Source organism: Diplotaxodon limnothrissa, linkage group LG15 (genome assembly GCF_057381915.1).
Source record: "Diplotaxodon limnothrissa isolate DT_005_m linkage group LG15, D_limnothrissa_male_GT1.1, whole genome shotgun sequence".
Taxonomy (NCBI): Eukaryota; Metazoa; Chordata; class Actinopteri; order Cichliformes; family Cichlidae; genus Diplotaxodon; species Diplotaxodon limnothrissa.
In genome coordinates, this window is record NC_140610.1 from 9,839,440 (window position 1) to 9,862,834 (window position 23,395).

The 23,395-nt window shown below is 41.1% G+C and overlaps 1 protein-coding gene across 3 annotated transcripts; it reads left to right on the forward strand.

The window, feature by feature from the left end:
* Positions 1-3,310: 3,310 nt before the first annotated feature.
* LOC146617041 (uncharacterized) lies at positions 3,311-15,637 on the forward strand. 3 transcript variants are annotated; one of them, XM_085372560.1, is made up of 4 exons: positions 3,311-3,417; positions 7,665-7,904; positions 9,245-9,447; positions 12,156-15,637. In XM_085372560.1, the coding sequence occupies exons 2-4, from the start codon at positions 7,688-7,690 to the stop codon at positions 12,270-12,272; spliced, it is 537 nt and encodes a 178-aa protein (XP_085228686.1). In that variant the 5' UTR covers positions 3,311-3,417; positions 7,665-7,687; the 3' UTR covers positions 12,273-15,637. The 3 variants fall into 3 exon arrangements, with proteins under 3 accessions (XP_085228686.1, XP_085228685.1, XP_085228684.1); XM_085372559.1 differs by lacking the exon at positions 3,311-3,417 and adding an exon at positions 5,043-5,117; XM_085372558.1 differs by lacking the exon at positions 3,311-3,417 and having other exon boundaries at positions 7,640-7,904.
* The last annotated feature ends 7,758 nt before the right edge of the window (positions 15,638-23,395 follow it).

Consider the following 23,395-nt stretch of genomic DNA (forward strand, 5'->3'; position numbering starts at 1 on the left):
ATGCAACAGTTCATTTTCACCCTCAAGCCTTCCCAGGTAGTCCTTATGTATAGGATTACATTTACTCCAGGACATGAAAGTCGTGTCAAAATCCACATAATCGTCAGGGAAGTGTTTTTCCCTCGGGCGGTTCTGGGCTTCAAATGTGTTACCTTTGGATGAACCCTGAGAGAGCAGCATTCATTCACTGGGCCCCTGCTGTACCTGCGGTTAAAATCAAGAGGTGTTGACAGAATAGGCGGAGGGAATATGAGGGCGGAGTGGGGGGGGTGAAGCTTTCCAATAACATGCAAAAAAAAGCTTGGCATCTCTTTCGCTTGTTTCACAATCAATTTATGTGAAAAACAGGGGTTTAAGCAGATAATTGAATAGCAAGGGGATCGAAAGCGTGAAATTGGGATGTGAAAGTGCATACTGGTACAAGCACAAACAATGATGGAGTTGTTTGGGCGCAGAAAGGATTGAAGATCGAAGACAAAGTGTCTGTATGCCAGGTACCATTAGCGAAAAAGCCACAAAGCAAATTGTATCATTATGCAGCGAACTTTGAAAAATTTCAACATTCAGCGGTCTTATCACCTCGGCTGGCAGCACGTAGTCAGAAATAACTCACTGTGGAGAATTTTTGACTGCCTCGCAGGGAGAAATTGCTCCGACAAAAATGGGCTGGGACACGTCGTCTGCCACCGCAGCTGACACATTAGAGGCAGTGGAAGTTTGAGTTTAGATGACAAGTTCTGAGTTCAGCTCAGACACAAAGGCTGTTTTCCCACTTCAAAAGGGTCTCATGCGGAGCACTTGAAAGCAAAATAGAAGCAAATGACTTAAAACAGTAGATGAGATTGCACAATACACAAGGTTTGTGTTTCTGAATCTGTCGCACTGACAGCACGTCATGTTACGTTCTCTGCCAAAACAGAGGGAGAGAGAAAAAAAATCTGATTTGCAAAACAAATGTGGTTAACAGCTCTGTGTTCAAAAGAACAACAAGACTCCAACCAAACCACAGTTTAACTGATGAAAAGCTGTCGTATACCCAAGAGTCCTCTGGCAGAAAGATTTGACTGTGACTGAAATGCACAGATCTTGGAGCTATTGTTTGGAAACACTAATTAGTTGTTGATAACGTGAGGGTAATTTTTTTTTTCTGAGTGATGAAGTGCTTATGGGCGATTGGATTTCTTTGTTTTTCAAATACTAAATTTTTGCACCCACATCAAACTGTAAAAAAAGAGAGAGAGAGAGAGAGATGTGACTTTTTTACTTTTCAGTGCCCTAATTAAGCATTCATAAGTAATTATTTTCATTTTCATGACCTTGTTGGGTCATTGAATTCATAAAGACTATTCTGTGCCGCTGAAATAAACTTTAATGCAATTTAAATTGTACAACTCAATGTGGTTGGTATTGTAAGACCTTGTACAGATTTAATTCACAACTGTCAGGAGATGGGATTTGGAGAGAAATGGTTCAGATGTTATCATCATCTATGCCATTGCAGTCTGCTTGAATGTTCACTGATTGACAACTGATGGGATTTACTGAGGTTAAAAAACATGGACTCAGAGACAGGGAGAGAGAGAGAGAGCAAAAACAACCACCATCTTATCTCGCTCTTTTTTTTTTCTTTAAATTTTGGGTGGGGTCCCTTTCACAGCAAGGATTTGTGAAAGGGAGTTGGTGTGGGTGGGGGGTTGGGAGTTGTCAAACTGCAGCTTAAACAAGGCGGAGGCGCGGTTGTTTGCTAGTTCTTCTCAGCAAGTCTGCATGGGAATTTTGTGAATAGTTGAGAAATTCACACGTTAGCAGCTGCACAACAAAGGGGCAGGACAGTGTGAAAACATAACATTGTGCACAGGCTGACCAGGACTGTACGCAAAAGCCACAGCATCTGTTGTCATCCAGAAATGGTCTCTTGGGGGGAAATCTGACTCACAAGATGATCAAAAAGTCTCGGTTTTCTTGCTTAGCTGTTTTGCACTCAGCAACCCCTTTTAGCAGACTGGTTTTCACTGTACTTTTTTTTCTCTCCCCTCTTCATCTTTTGAGTGATGCCATGCATAGGCATGCCCCCACCCTGCAATGGGGGTCAACAGTCCTTGTTGCTGTTTATACCAGTGTCACTGTGCATTCATCAGTGGAGGACACTACGGGTGCCTTCAGGGGATGGACTGAAAAGGGCTCTATGGTTATTTCAATCCATTGTTGTCAAGGAAGGAAGGCATTAGAGGCATTTGAATCCTGTTGTAAAAAGTACAAAAGAAGTCATCATGCAGACTATTCTGTAAAATCAACATGTTACAAGTAACTATGATATATGCAGAAGGTATAAAGCAGACACTTGTGTCTCTTTAAAAATGACACATTTCAATACAAAACTACTCCAATGTGATAGATCATATGAGGCTGACATACATTTGATACTACTGTATTTTTGTATTTCACTGAGATCCATACGTGCCATCTGCGAGTCTGTTTGTTGCCTTGACAGTACACAGCTCATCGTCATATGGACCCCAGCAATTGGGTGGGTACATCCACTCTATAGCAGCAGCTCCCAATCAGCTGAGCAGAGCGCTGAAAGCAGTCACATGTCGGATTTCGGTTTGCGGTTTTTTTTTCTTTTTTTTGCCCTCCACGTGTCAAGATACACGGAGGAGAAGGCGTGACCAAAACAAACCCGCTGATTGGTTTGCAGCTAGTCACCAGCTTGTGTTCAGCAAGAGGGCTGTTCTCTTAAAGGGCCAGTCACCTTTTATTGTGGTTATTATTATGTTATTATTATTATTATTATTATTATTCATTTCGACAAACCATGCAACAAAAGAAAAAAAACAACTAAATGTAAATTAGCTTTGCACCTAAATAGCTTTTTTTTTATAATTACTGAAGTAACTCAAAAGGCTTCATTCATGTGCCTTTTCCTCCTGAGATTTTGCGTATAGCTTATAATATGAGTTTATGTCAGAAATGCACTAATCCGTATCAGGTATAACATCGAAAACCAAACAACAAAAAATAAATAAATAATTTACTTGAATATTTTCAAAGGCTGCCGTTACTACTTGGACTTGATTAAAATGTAATGCTTCTTTACCACTACTCACACGCTAAAAAGTGATATCTAAAGCATATCCTCTCGATGTATTATGTTTGCATAAACAGGCTGACTCTGGTCCTTTCACATTATTAAGAAGGGGCGGGTCCGGGGGCGGATCCGCCCCTTCTCCCCGTCTTTTTTTTTTTTTTTTTTTTTTGACACAGAAAAAAACAACCCCTCACTCTAGTCAGCAAACATTCATGAGTAGTTGTAATGCGAGGAAGGTACCGAGGCTCATCACAGCAATCTGTAGGAAACAAGATAACAGCAAATTGTCAAGATACCACCGATCACAACGGAAAACGCGTATATTGGCGGTGAGTGTAACGCCCGGTTGTTCTGATTTGGAGAACGAGTCTATCTGCGCGCGCTGAGCTGTCGCGTGCCGCCTGTTTGTGGGAGTTTATCAACAAATGTGCGGGCAGCTCGGGCATGCCCGGGCAGCGACGGGAGGAGCGGACCTGTCAGGTGGCTGGCGTGTGGCAGTGAGCGCTTCTACATGTGTTTCTGTCCGTCTCTCTATGCTAGCCAGACTTCCTTGTCTTGTTTTCTTTAACGGACTCGGTGAAGAGGGGACAGTGACGGGTTGAATTTGTCACCTCTCGCGCGTGCTTTCTAGTGATGGGTCGTTCGCGAACGAAATGGCTCTTAGAGCCGGGTCTTTGACGTGAACGACGCGAGCCGGCTCCTTATCGCGAGCCGTCACGTGGGTTTTTTTTTTTTTTTTTTTTTTCTCTTTCTCTCAGCCTCTCTCTCGCACTTTTTTTCCGCTTCACTCTGCACGCGAGCCTTGTGCTTTACGCTGGGCAGAGGGGGGAGGGGCGGTAGTTACACTCAGTAGCACAGGAACAGAGCCAGAGAGAGAGAAAGAGAGGCAGGGACAACAACATTAGAAAGGTATAGTAATCATCCACAACTATTTTCGGTTGCAGATGATAAAGGATTGAGAAAGTTTATTCATGCAGGTCCATATGACAGAGAATATGCATGTTCTTTTAGTTTTCATATTATAATTTATATTTAATTGTGTTGTGGTTTGCAGTGTTTTGTGTTCTTTTCACTTTAAATTTGTGAAAGGAAAAAGCTGAAAATTTAAATAGTTAAAACTTGAAATGTGAATAGTTGATTTTTGTATTATATGATTTATTTATTACATTTTATGTGGAGTGAATAAATAAAAGTATATTTACGGTGGCCCCTAGAGACAAAGCACATACAAACTTCAAATCACGTACGAACTCTGAAGCATGTACAAACTCCAAAACACGTAAAAACACGTACAAACTCCAAAACACGTAAAAACTCCAAAACACGTAAAAACACGTACAAACTCCGAAGCACGTAAAAACTCAGAAGCACATAAAAACTCAAAACACGTACAAAAGACAACAGAAGTGCTCCAGGATGCTGGGCGCAGTGTTGAGCCTTTGTTATCTTGTGGCTACACAAGCCAGCAAGTACCAACGACCGGATTTGGTGTGTGGTAATAACAGGTAAATGAACTTTTTTTTAAAATTATTTGAATATATATATGAGTGCCTGTGTATAAATACACAAACAATACACACATGCTTTCAATTGTGTAATTTAAGTGATCTAGTAGCTCTGCTTTGGAAGTTCAGTTCATGCTAGAAATGTGTTTTGGAGTTTGTACGTGTTTTGTCTCTAGGGGCCACCGCATATATTTATATATAAACATATATAAATAAAACCACTTGTTTTTATGTTAGTAATTCCTTTTGTGCATAATTTTATATTATTGTTAATAATAAATTAATTAAAGCAACAAAACAACCTGAAGAGCCGGTTCGGAGCCGAAAGAGCCGGCTCTTTTTAGTGAGCCGAACCGAAAGAGCCGGATCTCTAAAATGAGCCGGAAATCCCATCACTAGTGCTTTCCCCACGTCCCGGGCTCCTGGTTGCTCCCGGTGTTTGACAAGCGACAGGCGTTATTGTTCGCATATTACATGTAATTTAGCGAAGGTTTATTACCGGCGAATGACTGCGGACGCTAAAAGTAAGTGGTTTTGTGTGTAAGGCAACGTGACTGGCGTCTTTTTAGACGCTTTTCAAGTTTGTTTTAAATGGTTTTATTTCTCGGGAGGACGTGTCAGCGCCGGATAATTGGAGCAATAGTAGGAATACAAATAAACGCGGTCCTGGTTTATTCTTTAATACAACTAGTTAGCTGTCGTGCGTTTTCGGTTTTATTTTCTTTTTCTTTTTTTAACACTAAAGTAAAGTAAGACCAAAGACTAAAGTAAGTTGTCTCTAACTGATTTACATAACAAAAATGCATTGATCTAAAGTCAACTTTATCTGCGTTTGTCAATGGTCGTTTTGTGCGTGATGTTTTGTCAAGCTTCTTAAGGTAGGAGATGCGATGGTTGCGAGTTTTCTAGATGCGTAAACACGCAAGCGCTCGAGCTCGGCGTGTTTACGCTCTGAGCTGCCCGGAATATGGTCCTTCTGATGTGGATAAATCGCAGTAGATTGCCGGCGGTCCTCTGTCGAGTCCTTGTGGTCGAGCTGAACCTCCTTGACGTAAATGTCGGTTAAAGTCGATTATTTTTGTGCAGTTTTATCGCACTTGCACCCCAGGTGTTAACTTCCACATGACAAAACCAAACGTAGATCACCAGAAAAACTGCAAAAAATGAAAAAAGTAGGTCATTAAATAAAAAAATAATAAACACCAGACTACTCTTTTCCTATTTTTTTTTCCCATTTTAATAGGTTTTATTTTAACCAGACCATGCATCCAGCACTCCTAGTTGCATGAAAGCAGCAGGTCGCATAGCAGTCGAGTTCAGTGTTCGTGCTCCCCAAGTCCCAGCTTTGCATTGAGCAGAGCCCGTGCACAGATGGTGCAGCAGAGGGAGCCACTTTCTACTGGAGCTTTGAGACTTTTGACCAGCACTGTGGTGGCTGCCAGGCCTCCCTGCAGCCCCCAGGCAGTGTGTGTTTGTGTGTGTGTTTGTGTGGGTCTGCCTCTAGTCTGTGTATTTCCCTGTCTATGTTTGGGGTTTTGTTTTTATTTTTTTATGTGTCTGACAGTATGGTAATGCTGCCAGCCCTCATGATGACTGCCAGTGGAAATTCAAGACAGGGCTTGCAATGCAGTTGATACACAAGCGCACATTTGAGCTCAGTGAAACTTGCTGCTTGCATAACATTAATTAATGATTAATGTACTGCTTAACTGGTCCGGAGGAGATGTTGGCACAGAGTTGAGCAGTTTGTAGCTGTATTAAAGCACAAGTGAATTGACAAATTTCCCTGTTAAATGTTTTTTTTTTCTTTTCTTTTTTTTGGGGGGGGGGGGGGGGGGGGGGTGTTGTTGGTCAATAATTCTGTTTTCCTCTGCCAGTAAACAATCGGATGAGACAAAGTGACGGTGTTTTTCCACTGCAGTTAAAGATGCAGTTTCCTTGTTTGACTCCATGTGATATGACATCATGCAAAGAGAGCTATATGGCTGCGGCCGCCTCGCTCGGTAAACACAATACCAGTGTATCCAGTTTCAACTTTTTGCATACGACAACTCAGCCTGTTTGTCTCCACTTACACAACAAAGGGAAAAGACAGCCACCCTTGACAAAATGATATAACAGTAGTTCAGACTGGCGTGTTGCCAACAAGGAAGAGAGCGTGAGCGTATGTGTTCAGGAGGCATATTTGAGGATGGAGTGAAACTCGTTATCTCACTCACTGTATGTGGCGCAAAACAGTCTACCCTGAACAGTGGTTTCACTGTGGTCTCCCTCACACTCTGCCCTCTGTGCAGCGCAGGTTAACGGTGTGGACAGGCGGCTATCCAGTGGTTGAGTGAGCTGGAACATGAAGTAAAGGTCTTAATATGGAGGAGTAGAATTGAATTCCCTGACAGTGCTCTTCTGTGAGGCACACTCTTCAGATTAAAGTAATTCTGATGGAGAGGGGTGGGGGGAAGCCTCTGCTGTGGATCTTTTGGCACTCAATTACAATTTGGCATATTGTGAGGAACAGCTTGGCAAAATGTGCTGCAGGAGGGTAGCAGCTCTGGTGTAACGTCTTTAGCCGCCCACTGGGTCCCCCTATATAGGGTGTTTCCATACATTTGTTTCCTCTTATTAATCATCACTGCAATAAAAACAAGGTTATACAGTTGGTGGTTGTATGTTTATTTTTCTTTTACACATACGTTTACAGATCGGTCTTTTCTTCTGACCGAGCCATCGCTGCTTGTTTGTTTTCAGTATTACCACGTGCAACATAAGCCTCTTAATGCAGATTATAATGACTAATGATTTATTTCCATTTAATACAGATAGGGTGCAATGCATGCCCATCTGCCAGAGGGCAAAGTTGCCACTGACAGCAGTGGGACATTTGGCAATTTTTGTTTTTGTTTTAAAACAAATCACACCCAAATTACCTGCACGCCATGGCTCGTAAACATAGCCAAGAGTCAAACCTAATCCTGCTGAAACATTTTGTATTTACACTAGCAAAACACTTGTGCGCACAAATGCCGGTTGATCTCATTCGAAAAGTTTGATGTACCTTTCTTCTTTCTCTGCAGGAAGTTTACCGCTGAGGCGTCGGATGGATGATGAGGAGGAGGATATGTCACAGCCCATCTCGCAACTGTGGGGAACTCCCTTTAGGGGTGTCAAACACGAAGACCGAGTCGCACAGATCGCAGCCGGACAGGCCCTCGCCGCCGTCACCGCCGCCATGTCCACGTCGCAGAGCCACAGCAACAACAGCGTCAACACGCTGCCCTGCAGCTTACAACGGCAGCCTTGCCTACCGTTTCACGGTAAGGAGGGGGTGAGCCTGTTGAAGGTTATGCGGGCTTGTAGCTTTAGAAACAATGCGGTTTAACTTTGGACTACAAGCAGTTTATTTTATCTCTTGGGTTTCTCGTCAGGGGTGCTGTATGAGGAGATGCAAATCTTGGAGCATGAGACAAACAAAATGCTATTTAAAAATACCACTGCAAAACAGATAAGCCTAGAAATCAGTTCTGTGAGATCCCTTTGTGCTATAATATTCATAAGACTAACTCTCTATGTAACTGTCTTCAGTACAGTATTAGGCATATGCTTGTGACATAATGCGAAGAAAAAAATGAATCTGAATTTGATCAGTGGTTATTACAGAAGATCCAGTTTTGTTTTACTTTGGATCTTAAATGATCATTTCTTTAAAAGATAAAAATAGACAACAATAATTGTAAAGCACGTAAAGCGACATACCAGTGTTAATATGTGCCTCAGTTTTAATCCAATAGTTTTTTCCAACATCTAATCAAATCAGTATGACATCATGATAAGTGAATTAAACAGACGCTGAAGTAGAATGTTGTTTGCTTGTTGACTCGGTATCAGTGCTTGAGAGGTGCCTATTGTTCCGCCTTAAAGTCATCAATGCATAAACACCACTGACTGTTATTACCTTGTCATTCAATGTAATGGATGTCATGCACTTGGCTTTATGCCATCGCTCCACACAGTGTTTCTTAAAGATATTGCGTTGTTCTGTTAGGGCGAAATGTCACAGCGTTCTGCACACATGATAACATTAAAAAAAATTGTTTTTCTTCAAGTGGCACGACTGTAGGAAAACGTGCTGTCAGGCAGTGAGTAAACTCAGTGACACGACCCAGAAAGAGGCGGCGGATCACTGAGGATCTTGTTGATTTAATAAGGTGTTTTCCACCTGCCGTCACTCTTGCTCACTTTTCTTGATTATGAACTCTTCACTTGTACTTCATGTACTTTGTAATTTGCCCAGTCATGAGACGATCTGATAAAAACCTGTTTTAGTTTTACAGACTATTATAGCATCATATTTATATTGTATATTTGCGTAGGCGAGTCAGACACAACTGTGTTTGAGGCCACTAATAGTAAACAAGATAGTAAACCTCGGTTTCAAAAGGTTTCTTTTTTTCCCGTTTTTTTTAACTGCCTAGTTTAACTTCATAAGCAAAACATTAGCAGTTTTACTGAACTGAAACTACTACCTACTCAAATCAAAAACTGCTTATATTACTTATGTAGGGATCTTGGCAGTAACACTGACCACAACTTCTCACCATTTTTAAAAAACCTAGCAACAACTGAAGTGCTAAGAAGCTTGATGTTTTCCTTTTAGGCTACGCCGGATTGCGTTTGCATTTTCCTGTTCACTTTGAGCCCATGGAAGACCGGGGAGATATTGAAGAGGAGGAGGAAGAGGACAGAGGGGAAGACATTGACAGCGTGGCAGAGAGACCCGAGGAGCTGAGTGTTGAGGTGCAAGTTGGTCGTAAACTACGGGAAATTGGAGACAAGTTCCAACAGGATCACGTTGAACTGGTAAGCCTCGCTCCCGAGTGGCGAAGCAGATCCATAGCAACCCTTACCTTCAAACACCGGCAACTCAAATCCATTTCCAGGCATAACTTGTAGAGACTCTCTGAACATCATTTAACTTACATTACACAAAAGAAGAAGTGAATAATATCTAAATGCTCAATTAGGTTGTTGAACCACAGTTTGTGCGTGCCAGTGAGATCTAGCGACAGCAGGGAACAGCAGTTCTAAACAGCTGCTAAAACTCAGACTGTGTTACCTTTTTTTTTTTTTTTTTAAATTTTATACATGTGTCCTTGATTAGAGACACTAATTACAGCTAAGTTGTGCCAATTTGTGGCTCGCTCTTTGGGTAAAAGGGAGAAGTTTTGCCAGCTTAAATTACTGCAGCCCACATCGGCTAAAAATAGCCCGAACAGTCATTCAGACACTTTCTCGAGAAAACGAAAACTCTTAAATGACTATTAAGCCGTGATTTAGCAACTTCACGAAAGGAACAAAACCAAGAAGGAGATTATAAATAGATATCTATATAAACAACCCATTTCAGTGTTTTTGTTTATTGTTAGTCTATGGTCAGAGGCATCTCTGTCTTCTGAAACACTGAAACCTCATGCGGGAGTGACTAAATTTCTTTATTGTCTAAAAGAGAATCAGCTTTGTTGCTTGTAAGGTTACCTGAAACTAGGACTCTTTAGGGTTTATTTCCTAATAAGTTCTTTATACTGGAAAAAAATTCCCAAACACAAGGCTCAAGTTGGAAAGCTCATCTGTGAACACATGTCGTGTAGTTCAAGATAAGCACTTAATTGTGCATCAATATTTGCAAAGCAGTTAGTGGACTGCTCATGGGCTTAGTTAATAAGTACAAATAAACTGGGACAGGCAAGTTTCTTATCTGCTGCCATGAGGATTTGCTTTGCCAGCAAGGTGTGGGTAATGCATTTGGAGAAGCATTCTGATGAAAAGAAAAGCTGTATACGGTTTTGAGTTTGGTGTAAGGTTTGAGAAAGGACAGGTGAGACCGTCACAAATGGGAGTTAGAAGCGAGTCTGTGTCTGGGTAGACTCGGTCGGCTGTTTATATGCTCATCTAAAAATAGAGTCTGACTCACACACTTATAGACACAGCCAGTAACATGACGGCTACCCACAATACCTCAGTTGTCCCGCTGCCTGCCTCGGCGTGTGTGTTTTCTCCGTGTGTTTTGGTTTGCGTGTGTAACTCTGTGACAGAGAGATAAGAGACTTTTTTTTTCTTTTTCTGTCTGCTGTCTGCGCTGGAGATGGTTTCATCATACAGGATCAGATACTGCTGTTGTAGGAATATTCCAAAGGGGGAATAATCACAAGTGCTCCTGTATGATATCCAATCACTTGTCTGTACCATCTCTGCTGCTATTGTTAGACTTTTTCACTTGCTTCTCCAAGCAGAAGTTGCCAGTGTGGGCCAATGTGTGGGTTTTTTGTTAGTGTGAGGCACGCTGTGTTTGTGGTTTGAGTCTTGTCCATCAATTTTGACTACTTTGGTGGCTGGCTGCTTAAATGCTCAGGCGTCACTTAGGGGGTAAAAATTAACCCTTTGTTACACTGAAGAAACGGGGAGGTGAGCGCGGATATTGTCCCTAAAAGTGGCGAACAAAACACACAATACTCCTCACTACCAACGAGAGTGAATGCATAAAGATGAGCTTCATGTGAAACACAAGGGTAGTGTTTAAATAAGCTCAGCAGTGTAAAATTAAGGCAATTAAGGACAATTAGGGTTACATTTAGCAGTGCTGGTTCAGCTCAGTCTGCTAGTTCTGCATCAAATAGCCTGTGGCTGGCTCTGATTGCTAGCCTGGTAGAGACCTTGGTGAAGAGAGTGCAGGGGGGGTGGGGGGTTTGCCCAACAAGAATGCTTATGCAACAGGCTGCAAGGTCTGAGCGCGCCTGTTCAGGATGCCAGAGGGAGCGGTGCAGGATTAGAGACGAGGAGGTGGAGACAGGAGATTTCAGGATGCAGCAAGAACCCCTTCATCTGTCTGTAGCCCACAAGGCACGAGCACCCCAACGGAAAATGAGACGGTTGCTTAATATGAGGGAACGGTTTCATTTTTGCTTTGCTTTGTTTTGATAATTTGCTTCCATTTTTATTTTTTTTGCTGACTGCGCTATTAAAGGAGAGCTGTGCTGAGCTGCAGCCACGCTTTCTTTGAAAGCATTTCACTTAGAGCTCCTTGTATTGAAGTCAGCAGTGCAATCTTTAATTAGAGGGACAACTAAAATCTTTGAAAGGCAGATGAAGTAATGCTGCTGGGATGATTGTCAGATTCTGGGAGCTAAAACCTTTTAATATTTCAATCAACTTTTTCGCTTGAAACCAAGTAAATCATTATAAATATTTTCTGTTAGGAGAATGAAACTTCCTGGGGGGGTGGGGATTGAAGGCACTTTGGTATGCGTGTGACAGCCAGGTTTTCTCGACACAAGCTAATGTTGTGGAAACATCCAGTCTAGTCGGTCATATGGTTTCATCTCACAGGGTTTACCACAGTTCACAATGCTTTACCTCAGAAACCTTTTCAATTGAAATCAGTGTGTGTGTGTGTATTGACTTTCACAACTGTCGAGTGTTGTGATTCTGATATGACAGGAAGCTTTTATACACCCGGCTCTTGTTGAGGCTGACAACATGTCTTTTCTTTTCTTTTGTCTGTCCCCTTGCAGTTTATGAGGCACCACAGACAAAACCGGCCTTTTTGGATGCGCCTTACCATGGCCCTGTTTGGCTTTTTGTTTCCAAGAGAGGCTGTCATTCCCCATCTGAGAGGGGAGCACAGATGAAGGGACTTCTTCCTGGCCCTCACCTCAGCCCCTTACGTTCCGAACAGGAAATGAGGGACTGGACTGGACGGCACTGTAAGATGGAACACGGGTTTGGATTTTTGTTTTCTAGTAGAAAATGATGAGATGAAGAAGACACTGGTCACCGCTGGACGGAGACTGATCAATTTTTTTCTTGCTTTTGTTTGTTTGTTTGTTTTTTGCCTCTCCGAGAAGAAGCCATTCTGTTTGAAGAGATATTTTCGAAATATTTGTAAGATTACCTATTTTGTACAGTAAACAGCTCTTTTATTTGGTGTTTAAAGTCTTGAAGGACCTCCATCAGTCCAGGGAATGCCTTATTCTCTCCTGCCACAGCGCATAGTCTTTTGCATCAAGTAAATCATTAAAAAAATGATTACATTTAAGATTAGGCCACTATGATGGTGACAGACTGTGGACGTGGACATTTCTGTGTGCTAAAGATACTGACTTTCAACCTTGAGGACTCAAGGCACATTTTTGTTTATCCTCCCAAAATAACTTCTCATCCTTTTAGTGTTCCACATCGGCTAATTTAAAAAAATAAAAAAAAAAGGTTGTTGTGACATTATGGCAATTTATCACTGCGATGTCGGTCAGCTCAGATTCAAATTTGTAGATATAGGATGCTATAAAAACCTGTCTTTCACTGACATCATCTGCATCTCGAGTACCACGAGGGGCGTAACGGTACACAGAAACTTGGTGCTGTAGACAGATTGATTGATCGTCATTCATTTAAACAAATCATGAAAGGAAACAGTGCAATTTCATTTGACAGAGCTATTGAATTTGAGAAGACATCAGTTGATTGGCTGTGCAACACAAACTCAACATGTAGTGAGAGTTAACACAACATTAATCCTGCATAATAATATTGCCACAGTGCTTGGCTCATTTCAAGGCTAACCGTGTTAGCATGCTTTAGCTACTGGACTAAACGGAGTGCAGCGTTGAGTGCAGCTTGCTTGAAAAGTGTGCAGACAAACATCAGAGAGCACACCAAACCGAAGAACTTTCATGCTGAAGGAACACTTGCAGAACGGTATCGTTACACGCCTGAGTACCACTCAAGCTGGAGGTGATGACAAAAACTGTGGAGATTCAGACACTGTTTTTGTAACGCATGTATACTTGAATTTAGGTGTACTAGAAAATATTTCAAGACCTGACATAGTGACGGTGATTACGATTTCTGTTTGTGATGCGTGTCGAAACCAAATGAGCACAAACAAAGTCAAACAAATCTCACTCATGGGATTACGATCAGGGAAACGGAAACAATCAGACAGCGGAGAAGCTTTGGGGGAAAAAAAATCATCATTCCCCCCCCAAAAAAAGGATTCCAGGTTGTATTTCTCTGGCTGGGTTGACAATCTGAGTTTTTACCCTTTGCTCCATCGCTTTGGGAGTATTTTAAAGGGTGAGCAATATTCAAGCCAGTGGACACAGTAACCGTCTTTAAGTTTTCAGCTGTCAATAATGAGCAGTATTTGCAGTCAGACTTCCCCTGAACATGCCGCTTTGCAAACTTCTTTGTTACAGAAACATTTTTGGGTTACGTTAAAGAGATGCATTTTTATTTTATTTCACTCCAGGTGCACCTGATGTGCTAATACGCATTATATCTCTGTCAGTGGTACATTCAGCTTCACTTAGTAGGAACAGCTTCTGTACAGTTTAAGAACCATTTTTAGTAGCTCGAGAGACGCATCTGGGGGCAGGGCAAGCGCTACACATCCTCACTTGACACCTGCTACTTTAGTGACACATTTTACAGCAATGCAACCACTGTTCCGTCAATGAAGTCTTTAAGGACTTTAAATATGAAGTTAAAAGGACTCATTTGCTGTATTTTCTCAGTCTGTTGCAGATTCATGATATAGATTTTTGAAGACACTGTCAGATTTTTTCTTCATTCATTTTTTTTCTTCAGGGAGTAGTTAATTCTGTGACACTTGCGTTGTGCTAAAAACTTTTTTTTGAATGAGGACACGATGCCAAGAACTCACTCACTTGATGCCAGTTAATCTTGATTGATGTCATACTCAACACCGAACAAGCAAACTTGGTTTTCTTTAAACATTCTCCAAAGCAGTTTTAACTCAACATCAGCCTGTAAGTGTGTTTCAGATTGTCAGGTTTTTGTCTTTGATTTAAACGTTTCCTGCAAACACTGATCGCTGAGCCAAATCAGATAGCCATGACACTTTTTTTTTGGTCTTCAGTCCAAAGCTTTTTGCTGTCTTTCATTAACTACTCCCTGCGCTTAACAAGAAAAGTTTCCTTTAGCTTTTTTGAGAGAGAGATAATTTATTCTAATTTATTTTATGTATATTTGCCCAGTGCTACTGTATAAATGCTATCTCAGTGTGTACAGTCCTTTTCTTCTCATTGTTGAGGTGCATTCAGTTGCGTGTTTGATGCCTTTGTGTGGGGAGGTTGGACTAAAGCCATGTGCCTCGTGCGTCCTCACACCAGCGGTGCGAGTCTTTACAAAGCATGCGAAAACCAGACAATCAAATGTACAAAATGTGCCTTGTGAGTAACCGACCTGCCACATCTTCACCATCGACACTTGGCATATCTCTCAAAGTCACTGGTCACAGCTCCTGTTTCACTTGGGCTCTGTGAGATCAACTTCCAGAAAAATAAAATAAAAAATAAAAAAATCAGTTTGACTTCTCACAACAGCTTGCGAGGCACAGGCTCAACCTTTGACATCTCTCAGCACGAACGGCGAGTTTCACCATGCAGACCTTCTCAATATCAGAAACGACTGTTTGCAATCAATGTGCACTGTAAAAAAAACTATTTTTATCAGTATACTGTATTTCGCGCCTCTCTCTTTCTACTCCTGCGCTGATCTTCCCCTCTAGATGCTTGAAACTTTTTAAGATCTGTAAAATGCTGGCTAGGCCTAGCTTGTCTGGGTTTTTGTGCTTTTTTTTTTTTTAAACAAAAACAAATCTGCAGTCTAGTAGGGGTTTACGTTTATAGGAGGAATGAGCCACCATGGTGCCCAGAATTCTTTTGTGAGCTGGGTAGAGCATCCACTCAGTCGGTGTGATGTTTATCTGAGCCTGTTGTTACCAACCACTGTTGCAACCTCGACTCACGTGAAACATTTGTTTTATATGTTTGACCTTCAGTGTCTTTAATATCAAAATTTTTCAATTTATTAAAAAAATGTATATCCAAGAAAGAGTACATCTTTACTGTCAAGTGCTGTGATTTGGTGTTTTTTATACATTAGACATGATTTGACTGAGCTATTGTTGCTATCTTTATAAAAAAAAAAGTCTAAATTTTACCACACTTTTTTTTTTTTGTAAGAACTAGAACAAGACAACCTTTGCTTTTCTACAAATGCTTTTTTTTTTTTTTTCAATGTTGAGGCATTTTTGATTTTGGATATTGCCAAGTCTGCTCTGTCACTCTCAGTTCAAGGGCTTTTTTCGATAATATGTAAATGGAGTAAAAATGCATGTCCAACATTCCTGAAAAAAAAATCTGTATCCTAAGGGTTTGAATGTAATTTAATGGAGTGAAAAACCACAGTATCGCTTTTAATACATGAACTGAACAGTGGGACTTACTTCAGACTCCTGTGCTCGGTTCGGTGCACAGAGTTTGTGTTGTCTTTACATTGCTTTCTTTATGTTCAGAGTGGTCTCAAGGATTTCACATTCATGTGTCCTATGAAGTGAGACCCAGTCCAGATGTAGCAGTTTTTGTTAAAGCATTGGCTGTGTTATCTTTGGGACTGCTCTGTTTCTCCTGAACAGTTTTCAAACAGTGCAGGACATTGGTGTGATGGAGGCACTGACGGAGGATGGGGGATATTTTGTTTTGTTTTTTCTTTTTCTAGTGCAATATGCTGTACATAAGAGCTTGGCTCACAAGATCTTACGATTTCTCTCCATTTCTTTTGTTGTTAAATGGGTACATTGCCATTTTGTTTTTGTTTTTTTCATTAAAATTTTATGGATAATTGACATGACTTGTGTTTGCTTTCTTTTACTAAGCATCCCAAAGTTGTCTTTCTTTGTCTGGTCATTATTTGATAGAAAAGACCAATGTACACACATCCAAACTAGGTGGAGGTATGTCTAGCAAGATGCTACATATCATACAGAAGTTAATAGGTGCCCTTACTGAGACAACCCTCTCATTTATCTGGGCTAGGGATTGGGAGTACACTAGCTCTTGGCCACCTTATTCTGGGTTGTCAACCTTAAAGTAGGACTCTTTTGGATGTGAGGCAAACATGTTAACCACTATGAGGAGTCATTACAGTGCCAACATATCAATAAAATGAATTTCTTTCACCAAAAAAAAAAAAAACTAAGCATATACTTCTTGGATGGGCTGCAGTACAATAAACTGCATTGCAAGCCATCTACACATAGTACAATAAGTACAAAGAGTTCTTTGTGTTTTCAGGGTAACACAGAAAAAACTAAACTACACTAAAAATGCAACTGTTTCCAGAGCTGGAGTTAATAGTTTTAAAAATAAGTATGTCATTTGGGGCACCATCTGCCTCAGTTTTAAGCATTCCTTTAAATGTTAATTTATGACAAGTGGCAGCCAAAGTTTCTTGTATTGGTTGTGTATCACCCCAAGATGGTTATTCTGGACTTAGTTAGCGTGTTTTAAAGTTAATGTGAGATGTCCTGATGACCCAGATAGATCATTTTGCAATAATTAAGAGTGCCTAGCTGATATTTTCAACTGCAGGGAGATCACCACAACCATTGGCATCAAAGGCACATTGCAAGACACCCTCACATCTGCTTAGTATGATTTTGAGATTAAAACTTATTGGTGAACTTCCCAGTGTATTTAAAGTACCCAGGGCTACTGTTATATCTTTATTTTAGGCTAACTAGTAAAATGCTCATAGGTCAAAACCTGTCTATGTAGACAGGTGGCACAGCTGGTGTGATCCTGCTGCAAGACTGTTTCCACTTTATGGACACAATGAGTTCGTGATATGATGATAAAAAGTCAAGCAACTTTATTTTATGTTATCATATTACATCTTGAATTAAGCAGTTACTGCTGTGGGGTATTTTCCTGCTTTTGTTGTAAACAGCTTCTGGTCTGCGTGTGTGAGATGACACAAACACACATGCAGTTAAGTCCCTCAGATTTGGGTGGGTTTTAAATCAAGATTGACTGATCAGACTAACATCCTTTTAAATGTAAGGACTGTTTTTAAGATTGTAACAATTTGTAGTCAGTCATGATCTACAGTCTGTAACTGACTTGGCCATTGACAAATATCCCATTTCCTTGCTTGGAGAAATTCTTGGGTTGCTTTTGCAGTATACTTTGAGTCATTATCTATTTGGACTGTGAAGAGCTGTCTGTTTGGTTTTGCAGCATTTGGCTGAATCTGAGCAAAGTGTATAGCCCTGTACACTTCACAACTTCTATCAGAAGACACATCATCAATAAACACTAGTGACCCAGTTCCACTGGCATCCTGTCACGGTTTGCCGGGGCAAGCCGTGTGAATAATAATGGATCCAACTGCAGGCTGCTGAAGTGGAGGGTGAGTTTATTTGCAACTAAAAGGTACAACAGACAGGGTGGCGAGGAACAAAACGGTGAAAACTCTAAACTGGGAAAACTAAATAAAACACTAACCGGAATACAAACGTGACATGCAGGGAGAATGACCAGAGAATCAACACAGAAGGGTGGAAGGGAAATAACACAGACGAACCAGCAACTACCATGACAGAAGACACAACTTAAATACACCCAGAGAACACAGGGAGATTACACGCAGGTGGGGAACACAGCTGGGAGTGATTATCGTGACGAGACTAGGGAGGCAAACTGAAAACACTCACATAAGACGCAGACCTTCACAATAAAACAGGAAACACATACACGCAATGACATAACACACCAACTAAACACAGACTGGGGGACACAGAACATAGGAACATGAACAGAAGAATACAAACACCCAAGGTAACCAAAACCACAGAATACTAATAGACTAAACATAAACACGGAGTCGCAGACTCCGGACCATGACACATCCATGCACGCCCGTGCCATAACATTGCTTCCACTATGTTCGACAGATGATGTGATATGCTTTCTCTTCCTTTCCATACATGTCACTTCCCATCATTCTGATACAACTTAATCTTGGTCTTCTCTATCCAAAATATTTTGGGGGTTTTCCAGAATTGTGCAACATTTTCAGATGTTTTTGGTCAAATCTAACCTGGTCGTCTTGTTCTTGAGGGTAATCAGTGGTTTGCTCGTTGTTGTAAACCTTCTGTATTTCCATTTAAAAAAGGCTTCTTTTGATCATGACAATGATCTCCCTGAGAGTGTTCTTGACTTGGTTAGATGCTGTGAAGTTATAGTTCTTGACCATGGAAATAATTCTGTCATCATGTTCCTTAGTTGTCTTAATGGTCTTTTGGGACTTTTGGTGTTGAATCCCATTGGATTCATGTTTTTTTAAGAGCGTAAATATCTATAAGACTGACTATTGATTTGGCCACTCCTAAGCGTTTTGGTTTATATATATAATGGGTTTTTTTTTGTTTGTTTTGGTTTTCATCATGGGGATGGCCTCCTTCACTAACCTCAAGGAACTCTAGGGTTACTTTTGCAGTATGCTTTGGTCATTATCCATTTGGACTTTGAAGTGCTGTCTGCTCAGTTTTGCTAAATCTGAGAAAACAGTATAGCCTTGTACCTTTCATAATTCTTCCTGCTACTTCTATCATCAGTCACACTAGTTACAGTCATATAAGCACTAGTGGAAGCATAGTTTCTTTTTATCCAGAGAGGGGATTTTTTGTTATCTCTCTGTTAGCTTTAAATTAGGTCTTGAGCCTAATGATGACCTCCTTCACTTATATCAATATATTTTTATGCTAGCATGGTTATGTCTGTTTACAGTGGTGACAGTGGACGACAACCAACACAAATGTGTTCCTGTGCAGTTTTTTTTTTTTTTTTCAGAATCCTAGGTACACAGTGTTTGACAGTGATGCTTTACATCAGTAGAATGCTGACTGGTTAACAAGTGGGCTGGAACAGGAACACAAGTGACAGTGGGGAGACGCCTCAAGACATCAAAAAGTACACACAGTGCATGCAGTGGACACTTTTCTTTGTTTTTAACACTCTTTGTATGCTATAACTTCCTTTTTTTCTGCATTGGCTAATGGGCTGACAACAGCACAAGCAAGACTAGCCCACAGACATGTCGCAGCGCATGTTTTTGCCACTGCCTATATCAGTCGACAAAAGCTCTCTGCATGTAGACGGGCAGTGAATGGACTGCCAACAGACTACCAATGTGCAGAACCATAATTTCCCCATTAGACCTCATATTGAGAGTTGCAGTGAAAAGCTACCAAACCAAGTTCAACACAGAGAGTCAACTTCTGTCACGGTCGCAGTGGCAGACCGTGTGGAGAACGTGTGGAGGACTCAGGTGAAGACACAGGCGTGGACATGAAACTGAGTTGAACGAAAAGCGAGCATTTATTGTGGCTGAAGACAAGGAGTGCAAACAAGGCAGAAGCGCAGTGACAAAACTAAACGATAACTAAACTGGGAAAGTGATACCAGGATAAACACAGGAAATCATAACTATGAATACAAAAGACTGGCTGTGACAACATGGAGGGTGGGAACACAGACGACACGACACAGACTGCATGAAACACCGAGACTAAATACACATGAGGGATGATCAGGGGAAGTGGCCACACATGGGAGCACAGCTGACACACATGAACCTAACGACAGGACAGGAGAGGTGAAACTAAACACACTGACATTGAATACAGACTTTCAAAGTAAAACAGGAAACATGGAGATTAGACATGACATGAACTAAACATAACCACGCAGACATGACTCATGACAGGTAGACGCACGAACCAGGGAGACGGAGTACAGGGGAAGATGACAGAAGCGACAGCATGAACTTGACAACACAAGACACACAGACATAAACACATGAAGGGCAAGGGAGGCTTAATACAAGGGTAATATAATTACAAACAAACAATAAACATCAAAATAGACTAAACACAAAACACTGGGTCGCACGACCCAGGACCATGACAACTTCAGATTTCTGCCTAATTTGTCATAAAATAACAAAGGAACATGGTCACGAAACTGCTAAACAGTCAGTTGTTCAGTTACTTTTAAACTTCTGCAAATGGATACCTGTGTATAAAGCTGTCTGTAATTACAAAACAGTTAATGCAATGGTCAGTAGTGTCAATAAATACACATCACTGCAGTCCATTCAATTCAATCAAGTCACTACACCACCAGCATCCGTAGGAGTCAATATCCAGTAAACATGAATATATGTGGTGTGTCATTTCGTTAGCTAAAGTGTTTTTAGAGAGAAAAGAGAACACTTGGACAGTTGTGTGGTTTTGTCTAAAAGGTCTGGGAATGACTAAAGTTATTAGAGTTAATCGCTGGGGACAAAGAATGTCTGCAGCAATTCTCAGTCTGTCCAGCAATTCTTCAGATAATTTAATTCAGTGCTGGATCAAAGTGCTGGATTAGCCAGTAGACCTGAATTGGCATCCTTAAAGATACAATGGTTGCATTTATAAAAACACATTGTAAGCTGTGTAATTAGTCATGTGTGCATCACTTCACAAGCTTCTGCTACCACAATTAGTAACAATCTGAAAAAACTTGTATCCCTGCATAAAAACCTCTTCTGTGACTGACCCCACCCCCCTGACCCCACTGAATGTCCCTAAGTCACTTACTAATTTAGCATGAAAAATAGAAGCATTTCATAAGACCTGAAGGCACCGATGGAGCTCACCACTACTATTTTTTTCCAATATAAATGCTTTTCCCTTGGGGAAGGGAAGGTTCAACCTTATATAAACTGTGATCCACTTTTCTGTCACCGGGTTTCTAAAGCAATCTCCCCCAGGCAGGTGCTTTGTGTAGACAGGGGCACCACAGAAGGTTAGAGGAGTGCATGGATATGTGTGTGGAGTTGGGTGTTGCTGAAACAGATGGCCTCGGGAAAACTGAGAGTATTCCCATTTCCTCATATTAACTCTTTGCAGCGTTGTGCCGTGGGGTGAGCTGACATGAGCTGATGTTCTAAGGTAATAAAAAAAGCAGATATAGGTTTGGGGAATTTCTCTGTACTTCTCAGATAGAAAACATGTGCCTACTTCTTCTTTTTGCAAACAGCATGTTGAGGTAAGTGAGAGTGAGCGTGCGTTCGAACGCAAGCACGCAACACAAATCACTCACAGGCAGACTGCTCGTCCTCAGTTCGCACAGAGCGAGACATCTGAGAACATTACGAGACAAAAAAGAAAATTACGCCACGCTGGTTATGATTCTCAAAGGACACCAAATTGTTCCATATAGGCCTGCTGACGTGTTTTCGTTCTCATTTCAGAGTAATTTGATTTCATGATTCGGTGAAACATTTTCATCTTGTCCTGACAGTAAACAACCTCTAAGGCATCTTTGGGCAAATTTTCACTGTGGCAACTGCACAGTTTTGGGTTCTTTAGGACAAAACAGACCTTGTGCTCTGCTCCTCAACCTCTCACCAGCTGGAGTGGAAGCCTTGTCTCCTGGGACTGCTGGTAAATACAGACAAGTGTGTGTATGACTTCTGGGAGAAGGAGTTAAAGAAAAAAATGGAGGTAGGATGGGAGGGGTAGATATGTGCAGAGGGTGGTGGTGGAGGGGGTGGGGGTGTCTGCTAGGCTCAGCAGTTCTTTTTTTTTTTTTTTTTACAAACAGCCCTGACAAAGACTTCTCTGTTCTCCTGGCCACTCACGTTTAGAGACGCCCTCATGATAACTCGGTGCCTATCTCAAGGGTCACGCCTCAACTTCAGCAGCAAGAGAAGCTCCAGTGCCTGGCTCTGGCTCTTTTTGTTTACTTCTGGCTTTCTGCCTGGGAGCACTAGACATTAACCCTTTGGTGTCTATCTGTAGCCTGAGAAACACGAGATTGCCTCAACGGGAAGATTTGGGGTTTGCTCGTGGACTTTCTTTGCATTAATCTTATCTATATTTAGTGCTGTGTAAAAGTATTGAGCCACTTCTCATTTCTTTATATTTTGCTGCCAATGAACCAGACTTTCTTGTAATTTTTTGTGGTCTTGAGCAACAGTGCTCCAGCTTTTATGCAAGGCTTTCCAATTTTTTCTTTAAGCACTGGCTGCTTTTTCGCTCATTTTCAGTCCAGTCCTTGTACCTGACCATTGTCAGATGAATGCTTTTGTTTGTTAAGCCAGTTTAATCTGACCTAAAAATCATTTATCCACAAAAAAGGCACCTAGTTATGAACCAATGTTGTGTCTATAACTGACAACTTAGCAAAGAAAGAATCTTAAATGGTATCTTTAGGCACTTTGTTACAATCAGCCTGTTGCAAAAACACAGTTTGTTCTCATTTCTTTAGTTGGATCCAAAGACGGTAACATTTGGCAGGCATAAAACAGCATTTTTTGCAGTAACAAGGTGATTATGAAAGTGCCATTAGCCAAAAACTAAAAAACTTTGAGTTTTGAGGAAGAAATTGAGGAAAACGAAGAAGTGGCAAGCCTAAATGAAATAACAGATGAACAGTATATGAAAGTCATGTGCTTAAGAATAGGAGAAAGCCAATACCTGACATAGAACCTGAGATTCATGTTCTGTTTTTCAAAACCTCATCAGACATGTTCTCAGTGAGGAAAGAAGCCATTCCTAAGGCTGAGGTAAGCCAAATTGCACAAGAACCAGACTGAACAAAAGTGCGAAAAGGTCCTAAAGGGTGATAAATACAAATATAGCAATTTTTGGTTCAAATCTTTGTAAGTATGGAGTCAGTAGAGAGGTATTACAGTCCGCAGCCCTTTGTAAAACACAGGGGAGGTTCTGTTTTGGTTTGGGGCTGCTTTTCAGCCAGTTGTGTTGGGGAACTTGTCAAAACTGATTGGATTTTGATCCACAATGCAAAACCATATGTCTTTAGGAATGTCTGGAGAAGCCTGGAGAACTATTCCTGAAGACGACTTTAAGAAATTATAGAAAAGCTTGTCTAAGAGAGTT